We start from the raw sequence: 11,393 nt of genomic DNA, 5'->3' as shown, positions 1-11,393 counted from the left end.
TGCAATCAGTATCTGAAGTGGGGCAGACCTCTTAAGCTGTGGGCATCGACTGTAACTCTGGGCAGTACCAGAACTAAATTGATTTCAGGACACCTGGGTGGCTCAGACAGCTAAGCATCCGACTCTTGGTCTCAGCTCAGGTCTTGATCTCAGGGTCATTAGTTCAAGTCCCACACTGGGCTCCCTGCTGGGCATAGAGCCTACTTAAAGGAAAAAAAAAAAAAAAAAAAAAAGAACTAACCTGATTGTAGGATACCCAGTTGGTGTCCAGAGAGTTAGAAAATTGACTGATGTGTGGAAATAAAAAACTCTCATGTTTGCTATCAGAAATGCTGTAATAAGAAATAATTCAAATGTACAAGGGAAATTAAAAGTATTTTCAGACAAGCAAGTATTCAGAAAGCTCATCACTCATGAATGCTAACTAAAAGAAATACTGGAGGATGCAGTCCATGAAAATTAAAAAAAAAAAAAAGATAAATTCATGAATCTAAAAGGAAGAGGTGGGACAGAAGCAGCAGTGGTAAACCAAGCAATTAGTAAAGGATATTAAATTAAATATATGTTGCCTCTTTAATTAATTAATTAGATAATTAATTAATTTAAGTAGGCTCCACATCCAGCATGAAGCCCAATGTGGGGCTTGAACTCACAATCCTGAGATCAAGAGTTGAGCTAATTGACTGCTTAACTAACTGAGCCATGCAGGTGCCTCATGTTGCCTCTTTAATATTGTTCAGTGAGGGTGAGTAAAAGATATAGATAATCTTTAATTAATAAATACAGTTTAATTTTGTGGATGAACAGTAACAGAAATAGAAGATATGTGACTTCCAAACCAATTCAAGAAACAAAGGGTGGAAATGTAGGGGAGGAGGGGGAATACACCGGAGGTCAGCAAGTGGAAAACAGAGATGACAGAAGTCTAATTATAGGGTAATGAAATGCAGTGCACATAAATGGCTTGCACTGACGTATGAACAGACTCAGATTAAAAAACAGTTGTAATCTATTCATGTGACACAGCAGAAAGAAAAAGAAATGACACGGTGACACTGAAAATAAAAGGATAGAAAAAGATCTATCAAATGATTGCTGACAAAATGAAAGCAGGTATGACGATATTAACAGCTGAAAAAACAATTCGAGGAGGAAAGTATTAAAAGAGAAACACTTGGGCACCTGGGTGGCTCAGCTGGTTAGGCAACTGCCTTTGGATCAAGTCATGATGCCGGAGTCTCAGAATGGAGTCCTGCATCAGGCTCCCAGCACCACGGGAAGTCTGCTTCTCCCTCTGACCTCTCCCCTTACATGCTCTCTCTCACTGTCTCTCTCAAATAAATAAAATCTTAAAAAGAGAGAGAGAGAGAGAGACACTTGTATTGGGAAAAAAGCTAATCACATGAAGGTCTAATTACAGCTGATCTTTATGTCTCTAACATCATTTTAATATATGTAAAGCAAAAACCTGATAGAAATATAATGAACAAATCCATACTTATAAACAGAGTTTTAACACAACTCTCTCAAAATCAAATAACCAAAAATACATGATATGAAGAATTTAAATAACAATTTGAGTAACAATTAGTAGAACTGATAAAACTAAAATCAGGATTAACTATTATCAGAATTGATACAGACTCTTATTCTTTTGCATACCAGTTATAGGATTTGATTTTTTTAGATTTTATTTATTTATCTGACACAGAGAGAAAGAGAGTGAACAAGCACAAGCAGGAGGAGGAGCAGGCAGAGGGGGAAGCAGGCTTCCCAATGAGCAAGAGCCCCATGTGGTACTCAATCCCAGGACCCTGGGATCATGACCTGCCAAAGGCAGCCGCTTAACTGACTGAGCCACTCAGGTGCCCCTGTTTTATACAGAAGTATGGAATGAGGTCTTCCTTTCCAAAAATGGTCTTCAGGGTCTTGTAACACTCAGGTATCTGAGGTAAGACTTTGTGGTTCTCGACAGGGTTGGTAATCTTCAAGATATTTATTTGAAGGAGTGGCAAGAAAATACATTTGAACGAAGTTGCAGTGTTGGGGTGCCTGGGTGGCTCAGTGGGTTAAAGCCTCTGCCTTTGGCTCAGGTTATGAGCTCAGGGTCCTGGGATCGAGCCCCGCATTGGGCTCTCTGCTCAGCGGAGAGCCTACTTCCTCTTCTCTCTCTGTCTGCTTCTCCACCTACGTGTGATCTCTGTCAAATAAATAAATAAAATCTTAAAAAAAAGTTGCAGTGTTTACCCATTAAAACATCTAAAAATCTATTGTTTTTCCGAGACTAACTTCACCTACTGAGGTAGAGTGCTATTTTATTATGAGAGAAGCTGTCTACATGATCATCTGCATACATAATCCATTAGGGGCACCTGGGTGGCTAGGTTGGTAAAGAATGACTCTTGGGGGACGCCTGGGTGGCGCAGTTGGTTGGACGACTGCCTTCGGCTCAGGGCGTGATCCTGGAGTCCTGGGATCGAGTCCCACATCAGGCTCCCAGCTCCATGGGGAGTCTGCTTCGCTCTCTGACCTTCTCCTCGCTCATGCTCTCTCTCACTGTCTCTCTCTCAAATAAATAAATAAATAAAATCTTTAAAAAAAAAAAAAAAAGAATGACTCTTGGTCTCAGGGGTGTCAGTTCGAGTCCTACATTGGGCATAGAGATTACTTTTTTTTTTTTTTTTTTTTAAAGATTTTATTTATTTATTTGAGAGAGAGAGACAGTGAGAGAGAGCATGAGCAAGGAGAAGGTCAGAGAGCGAAGCAGACTCCCCATGGAGCTGGGAGCCTGATGTGGGACTCGATCCCGGGACTCCAGGATCATGCCCTGAGCCGAAGGCAGTCGTCCAACCAACTGAGCCACCCAGGCGTCCCTAGAGATTACTTTTTAATAAGTCAATAAAATCCCAAGAAAACCAACTAAAAAAAATCTCTTAGAACTAGTAAAGAAGGTCAGTGGTGTGGACATATAAAAAAATTCATAGCACTTTTATATCCATTAACGTCTAGTTTTAAAAGGTTCCAGTTCAAAATTACTGGGAAAAACTGAGATACATACAAATTCTGAAAAGAGTGTAAGACCTGAGTAATTGGGAGATATACCATGTTCCTGAATGGAAGTCAGTATTGCAGAGACATGGCAGGCCCCCACCCCCACCAGATCTATAAATGCAATGCAATCCTAAAATCACAATGGGACTTAGGTAACTAGACAAACACATTCTAAAATTTATCTGAAAGTGAGGGGCATCTGGGTGGCTCGGTGGGTTGAGGTTCCAGCTCTTGGTTTCAGCTCAGTCATGATCTCATGCATGGGACCGAGCCCTGCAGTGGCTCCACGCTCGACAGGGAGTCTGCTTGAAATTCTTTCCCTCTGCCCCTCACCCTGCTCACACACAGGCACTCCCTCTCTCTAAAATGAATGGATAAATCTTTAAAAAAAAAAAAAAAAAGGCAAAATTTATCTGAAAGTGAAACTGCAAATGTCTAAGGTTACTAAGGGAAAAAAATTTAAGATAACTCTAAGGAAGGATCGCCCTTAATAGCTAAACAGAATATAAAACTAGGATAATCAATGCTATGTTGGACCAGAAAAGTGCAAGTTAACATACTACTTTTGACATTGGATTGGCAGAAATGTAGGCTATCAGGAGTTCAAGATTGTGAGGCAGGAATGTCTTCATTCAATGCTGATAGAAGTAAATTAATAGAGCAAGGTTACTAGATTGGTAGAACCTACCGACGGGAGTGATTTAAAAACACATCCAATCTTCAACCCAACGAGTGCACTGACTGACAATGTGCCTCAAGTAAAAATGACTCATACAGAAGGAAGAATGTGCAAGGATATTCAGAGAAGTACTGTTTAAATTGGCACTATCCTTAAAGTCTATCAATAGAAATCAAATAAACCTCCACAATGAACTTCAATAGGTCATACAAACATTCACTCTAGGGATTATTATGCAGAAGATAAATAGGTAGATAGATAGGTGCTGACTAGATAAGATCTCCAGATGTATTAAAAGAAAAAAGTTGCAGAATACACAGAGTAAGATCTGTGTTCAAAACATGCAAACTCTAAGTCTACTGTAAATGCATGGTGAATGTCTGCAAGGACATACACAGTGGTTTCCTTTGCAAGATACCATAATTGTAGTAGAGATAATCAAGGAGCCCTTTAATCTCAATTCCAATATTTTATTACAATGTAGATGTATTCATGGTTTATTCTGGATAAAAAAAAGTTCAGCTAGCTGGTGGACCTAGGTACTAGGTACTAAAAGATACCAACAGATGAGGGGTAAAGAAACATGAAGTAGAGAAAATAGAATTCAAGACAAATTCTTGTGGGGTGTCACAGTTGGGAGATACTGATTACCTGGAAATTGGAGGCTGCTGAAAAGGCAGAGGCTCTCTGAAAAGCAAACTATCCAATAGTCTAATTTTGCCTAGAGGACCCGTTTATCTCAACATAATTCAACCCAAATATGGAGTACCTAATGTGTGAAAAAAACTGTTAGGTGTTGGGGATATGAACCTCATCCTTATTCTACCCCATTTGAGCCTCACCACAACATAAGGCAGGATATCAGGATCCCTGTCTTTAGATAAGGCTTATATGAATTTTAAGAATGAGCTAGGTCTGCATGACAGGACTGAAACTTGGATCGGACTCTGAAATCAATATTCTCTCCTAATGCCATCCTCCCCAAGCTGAAAGTGTGCAGTCCTCTATAATCAGAGTGATTATGTGCCTGTGTATTTTAATAACTTCCTGATCTCTTCCATCCCCCAATTCAATTCCAACTATGCTGCCAGATGTTATTTTCCTGAGGACTAAAACTTAGCTCACCTATCTTTCTTCTCTGGCCCCACCTCTAGTATTTCCTACTCCTTCCCAAGTGCCTTTAACCTCTGTCACCTTCCTGTGAGTCCTCTAGACAGGAATCTCCAATTTCTGCTGTTGCACATTGCAGTAATGACTAGGTGCAGCGTAAATGAAGCTTCCACCTTGAAGCTTGCTCTGCCTCTTGGCATTAAATTCTCATCCTCGGAGCACAGAAAGCACATGGATTGGAGGGTAAGGGCCTTTCAGATCAATGGCAACCTGACAGCAGCACTCCCCTCTCCACCATGAGCAATTTCAAACTTGCATTTTCTGCAAATCTACATTCCCTCATTCCCCTTTCTTAGCATATAACCTTGTTTTCTAACTGCAGAAATTCAGAGATCAGAGAGCTCAAATATAAGAAGACTGGTATGAAGATTGGGATTGTGGTGGACTGGCTAGAGACCCCAAAACAAGATGGCAGGTTAGTGTTAAGATTCATGTGTTCAAGAAGCCACTGAGCAATTTTCTGACTGTGGAACTACAAATTTAGCTTCTAAACCCACTTCTTTTTCCTCCTCATGCAAAGGTTACCAATCCCTCCTCTTTTCTAGGCTCCATTCTGTCCTCTTTCCTCAAAACCTGAATTCCTTTCCAATTTGCTGCCTTTCCAAAATCAATTCCAAAATCCAATGGTGTGCCCATCACTCCAACTTTACCAAACCAAAACCTCCCAACTCCATGTAACATTTCTCCTTCCCTCACTGCCCTCTGCCCCCCCCCTTTTTTCCCCTAAAGATTTTATTTATTTGACACAGACACAGCTGAGAGAGGGAACAAGCAGGGGGAGTGGGTGAGGGGGAAGCAGGCTTCCCACTGATCAGTGAGCCCCATGCAGAGCTGAATTCCAGGACCCTGGGATCATGACCTGAGCTGAAGGCAGATGTCTGAGGACTAAGCCACCCAGGCGCCCCCCCTTCCCTCATCTTGACAATAACCAACACATTTTCTGTGGCTTCCACATTTGCCTCCTGATTTCCCCTCTCACCACCCCTTAACAAATCTTTGTTTTTATCTCCAGGCAATCTTGAGCAACTGCTCACATAGCCATGAACCCCAAATGTTTTTAAGAGCTGTGTCACAACTACCACAGATACTGCTATGAACCAGTCACTCTGCTGCCTGATTCACTTCCTTACTCCATGATAAGAAGAAACCAGGCTTGAAGTTAGGAACATACCTAAACCACACAGCACTTGAGCAGCATAGCCAGAACCTGAATCCAAGTTGTCAGCATCCATTATCTACCAGACTATCTTATTAAGTCTGTGTGGTGCCTTTAACTCATTCCTGGAGTAAACTTGCTTCAGCTCTCTTCTTCCACAATGAACCAAAAGTACAAACCAGAAACTCAGCACATTTGGCTTTCTTACTACTTGTCTTCCAGCCCAATCCATGAAAGCCTACTAAATGGCAGCACTACGGTTTCTTGGTTTGGACTGTCAAGGTGAGGAATACTGCAAAACCTGTATCATCTTTGACCCTCCCAGCATTGTTCCCTTGATTCAGTCCAACAGCATGACCTAAATCTGAGGGATCACTGTTTAGAAATGCTCAATGGCTTGTTGCACTCATGAATCTAACACTAACCTGCCATGTTGTTCTGGGATTTCTCTAGCCAGTTCACATTTACAACCTTCATTACCAGCCTTCTTGCAACTTGTAGCTTAAGATCCCCATTTACCTTGTTATCTCCCCACTTCTGGAAAGGCCAGGTAACCCCAAACTGCCTTCATTTCCCCTATCTAAACCTATTAGATCACCTATCAATTATTAGTAAACCTATTAGTATCAAGCATTTTGTCCCCATGAGTCCCAGTGAGGCTCAGAAGCCAGCTTTTGGTTAGAAATAATAGGGAATAGGGGCGACTGGGTGGCTCAGTGGGTTAAAGCCTCTGCCTTGGGATCGGGTCATGATCCCAGGGTCCTGGGATCGAGCCCCACATCAGGCTCTCTGCTCAGCAGGGAGCCTGCTTCCCCCTCTCTCTACTTGCAATCTGTTTGTCAAATAAATAAAATCTTAAAAAAAAAATAATAGGGGATAATAACAGTAACTAATTATCATACCATAATATATTTTGTTTACTTGTCTTGGTTTCCTACAGTGTATTTTCTAAAAAAAATTTAGAAAACTCTTAAGCATCAAAAGCTGATGGAATGTATTTATAGGAAGTATATTTATGAAAGGAGAAAAACTCACTGGGAGCTCTAAATGATTCATTTCCCATGAGCACACTAGTTATGATTTTATGATGGCTTTATACTGACCCTGGACAGACTAGGGCTAAAGAACCAATTCTCTAACGATAACATTAACAATCCTAGCAATCTGCTCCATAATCCTGACCCTGGCCAAAGACTTTATCTCACAGATCAAGCACACTCGCCAGCATGTCAAAAACAACCTTTATTACTTGTCTTTTAAAGGCTCTTATGGTTTCTATGCTTTCTTGCCAGATGCCTTTGGAGCAGGCACTTTCTGGGCTGGAGCTTTCTGACCTTTCTGAGCCTTTGGAGGTGCCGCCTTCTGGCCTGCAGCTTTTGGGGGAGGAACCTTCTGGGCTGGAGCCTTCTTGCCTGCAGCAGCCATCTTTTTGGCTGGAACCTTCGCAGCAGCTGCTGCCGCTGCACCCTTAGTAGCCGGTGCTTTTTTAGGAGAAGCTTTCAGGAGAGCTGCTTTCTGTAGCTTCCGAACTTCAAGCTTGATTATTCTGTTCCTCTGAAAAATATCAATATATTAATTATGTATGCACACAAAAAACTATTTTGCTATTCATCCTATATGTACAGAATGCACATGCAAGGAAACAAACTTTATGTCAAAAACCCCTATGAATTCAAGTGTAGTCTATCAAACTTGGGCAGACAGAATTCTCAGACAAATTTGGGGTAAGAATATAAAAATCTTGTAATAATTTAAAAACTTACCATTTTCTTTGCCTTCATGACTTTATAACGATCAAAATCAGTCATCTTAGCTTTCTATTAAAAATAAAGTAAATAAATAATCGCTCATACCACCTATCATCCTTCCAAAAAAGAAAAGGTCACAATTCAAATGACCCAAAGCCATTACCCTTTCTCTGGCTTCAATCTTCTTGGCCCATCTCGTGGCTGCCCATTTTGTATTTATATCTGCCTTCTCCCAGGCTTGTCGGACATACTTCTGGCGGGCACTAGGAAAGAGCCAAGATCAGATTAAGGAATCAGCTTTGAAGCCACAAAGATCCAAGGACAGCTTTGAGCCCCCTGAAAGCACAATTTATATCCCCTAAGTTAAAAAGCATCAGCAAACAATGCCAAAAACACCATTCCCATTCATTATACTTCCAACTCTAGGTTGACAACATACACCACATATCTTGTGTTTTACTAACTTGAACGCTGTTCACTATACCAGGAAGTCTCATAATCCCAAACACGATTTTATTTATTTGAAAGAGTAAGAGAACACAGAGGGAGAAACAGAGTCCAACACGGGGCTCGATCCCAAGACCCTGAGATCATGACCTGAACCGAAAGCAGACACTTAACTGACTGAGCCACCCAGGTGCCCCTGATTTTTAAAAATAAGCTCTAGGTCCAATATGGGGCTTGAACTCACAACTCCATAAGATCAAGAGTTACATGCTCTATTGCCTGTGGCAGCCAGGAGCTCCTCAAATATACTTTTTTTTTTTTTAAATTTATTTGACAGAGATCACAAATAGGCAGAGAGGCAGGCAGAGAGAGAGGAAGGAAAGCAGGCTCCTTGCTGATCAGAGAGCCCGATGCGGGGCTCGATCCCAGGACCCTGGGATCATGACCTGCGCCAAAAGCAGAGGCTTTAACCCACTGAGCCACCCAGGCGCCCCTCGAATATACCATTTTAATAAAAAATGCAAACCAGCTCATTTTCTGTATTTATTTTTTAAAGATTTTATTTATTTATTTGACAGAGAGAGATTACAAGTAGGCAGAGAGGCAGGCAGAGAGAGAGGGGAGGAAGCAGGCTCCCTGCCGAGCAGAGAGCCCGATGTGGGACTCGATCCCAGGACCCTGAGATCATGACCTGAGCCGAAGGCAGTGGCTTAACCCACTGAGCCACCCAGGCGCCCCTCATTTTCTGTATTTAAAAATCATCTCTGATCTTGTATATAACATCACTCTACTGCACTGGATATACAGGAAGCAATTTCCTTTACATAAAGGATGATGTAATACTAATCCTCATGCCTGCTGTACAATGCTAAAAAATATGTGGCCAAACACCACATCTAATTATAACCATTTTGAAGTTCTTTTCAAATATTTTAAGTATCAAAACCCTGCACGTTTAAAAAATAAACCAGCAGTACACATACCAACACGTTCTACTGCGACTGCCACTGTAGCTCCAACAGCCCAAGAGTAACCACCACAGCGTTTTAACTTCCATAATTTACATCACATCAAGAAAGAATCACTACTGATTTCCTCAATTCCCCATAAGGAACTGGGAATAGAATTTCCTTAGGAGCTGTCAAAACTAGATGACATAAGTCAAATATACTTAATAACTGCCACACACTAGAAACTCAACTGATGACAGCTAATACTGTGAGAGAAAATAATTAGTATTTTTGTTCTGAAGCTAAAGATGACTAAAAGTATGTTTGGGAGACCAGAATTCCTTAGGGAAGTCTTTGTTGTGTAAATCCTGAAAGTCGGCAGGAAAAAGGATGGCAAATCTGGATAAAGATGAAGCCAGAGAACTGGCAGGGTGGAAGATAATCACAGGACATTTAAAAAGTAAACAATGGCCCCCCATTTCTATACTGAAAATCCCTCTTCTGAATTGCTCTTCCTCTTCAACGCTGCATACTCCCTTCTCAAGAAACAAACAAGATAGCAAAACAGTTTTGAATTAAACTAAGCAGATTTTTACTAAGCAAGAAAAGCTGGGAGAGGGGCATTGGTTGGTGGATAGTTACCTGTGAGGGAATTTGAGGATGAAGTCAGTGAGCTGCATGCACTTGAAAGGCATAGCCTGTCTCCTCACCTGAGTGCAAGGTCCGTCAACCAAAGCCTAGAACAAGTAAGATCAAAAAATTTCAGTGCAGAACAAAGCAGCAACTCAAGCACATTGTGTATTTATCCTTCCAGAATCACCAAATCTCGGCTACTTAAATGCTTTAAAGAAAGATGAAACTATTAATAGTAGTGTACCCTATAACCTAACTACATGGACCTTACTGGGCAATATCTAAGTCTTTAATCCTTATGTTTCCAACAATAGCACACAAGGGCACTGAGAGCTATATGCCTGGCTTTATTCGGAACTCAGTTCCCGTGTATGAACACCTTTGAACTCCCCCAATGTTTCATCCCATAATTAGTTAAAAGGTCTGGTTAGGTTAAGTGGCAAAGTTAATACTCAAACTCAGTGATACTGGCCAGCTCGAGCCTGTGCTTGAAATCCCCATTTTGCACTGCCTGTCTCCTCTATGGTAAAAAAAAAAAAAAAAAAAAAAAAAAAGCCCCTACTACCCCAACAGTCCTACTTTAAGAGGGCCGCTGGGAAAAGTACCATTACCATCTATGCTGCCTATCAGTCATTAGCATGTGAAATCGACACTTTCCCGTACACTTACCCTGTTCTGGTCAATAACATCTACAATTGCGACCAGCTTCCCGGCATGAGGCCCAAAGGAAACGTAGGCCACCCGGCCAACCTCCACGAAACGCCTGAACACCTAAAATCGAGAAAAGGGATAGAGTGAGGCTTATAGTTTATATAAAGTTTTGCAGGTCACAGGCAGTCTAACTATGTATAGCGAAAAAGAACGTAGGGGGTACACGCCCAAGTGCCAAGGGACAACCTAATAGATGGGCAAAATACGCAGAGTTGGCAGCTGCAAAAGCCGCGTTCCCGCTGGCCTTCAGGTATATGGAGCCTCCAAAGACCCAGTCCGATTGCGCCCCGGTACGCCCCGGGTGGCTCCAGCTTTCCAGCTCTGGCGGTCACGGCGCGCTCCCGAGGCCCAAGGCGTGCCGGGCCTGCATGGCCCTCCACGCGCTCGTCCGCCGCAAGCCCGGAGAGCTCCTAAACTCCGTGCTCCACCCGCCCAGGGACCCTCACGGCACGCTACCTAAGACCCGATGGGGGTCGTTCCAAGCTTTCGTTCCCCCTACCAGGCGGAAGTGGAGCGGCATGGCCTTCAGACCAGGAGCCCCAAACAGCAATACTCACCATGTTGGCGGCGTTGGGCGAGAAGGAAGAAGGCCCGCTCGATCGTGCGCATGTGTAGAAGGGCGCCCCGCCCCTTCAATTAACGAGCTGCCGACGTGGGCACCTATTGGTTGGGGTCATACGTGCATACGCACACGCATGCTCACTGGGAAAACAGGGCGGGAGTGTGTCGGAAGTTTTCTGCCCTTTTGCAAAGGCTAGCAGTGAGAGTAGCTTCTGTGATAGCGCCGTGTCTACCGGGAGGCCGGTTATCTTTCACGACTTTAGGGTGAGGAAGAGCACAGAACCTGT

General features: G+C 42.5%; 1 protein-coding gene across 1 annotated transcript; it reads right to left on the bottom strand.

Moving 5' to 3' along the window:
* Nucleotides 1–7,280: 7,280 nt before the first annotated feature.
* RPL14 (ribosomal protein L14) lies at nucleotides 7,281–11,186 on the bottom strand. Its single transcript, XM_044252425.1, has 6 exons — nucleotides 11,103–11,186; nucleotides 10,504–10,605; nucleotides 9,844–9,938; nucleotides 7,968–8,067; nucleotides 7,820–7,873; nucleotides 7,281–7,610 (listed from the first exon to the last, which is right to left on the bottom strand). Exons 1-6 carry the CDS (start codon nucleotides 11,103–11,105, stop codon nucleotides 7,332–7,334), a joined length of 633 nt encoding a protein of 210 aa, XP_044108360.1. The 5' UTR covers nucleotides 11,106–11,186; the 3' UTR covers nucleotides 7,281–7,331.
* Nucleotides 11,187–11,393: the final 207 nt, after the last annotated feature.

This window comes from Neovison vison, chromosome 6, assembly GCF_020171115.1.
Source record: "Neovison vison isolate M4711 chromosome 6, ASM_NN_V1, whole genome shotgun sequence".
Taxonomy (NCBI): domain Eukaryota; kingdom Metazoa; phylum Chordata; class Mammalia; order Carnivora; family Mustelidae; genus Neogale; species Neogale vison.
This window is presented reverse-complemented; position numbering and strand designations above follow the sequence as displayed.

What these genes read in the sequence shown, in the direction of transcription:
- RPL14 (XM_044252425.1), bottom strand. An exon ending in ATGTTATTGACCAGAACAGG is followed by an intron (nt 9,939 to 10,503) that starts GTAAGTGTACGG and finishes TACTTGTTCTAG; the next exon opens with GCTTTGGTTGACGGACCTTG. An exon ending in AGATTGAAGCCAGAGAAAGG is followed by an intron (nt 7,874 to 7,967) that starts GTAATGGCTTTG and finishes TATTTTTAATAG; the next exon opens with AAAGCTAAGATGACTGATTT.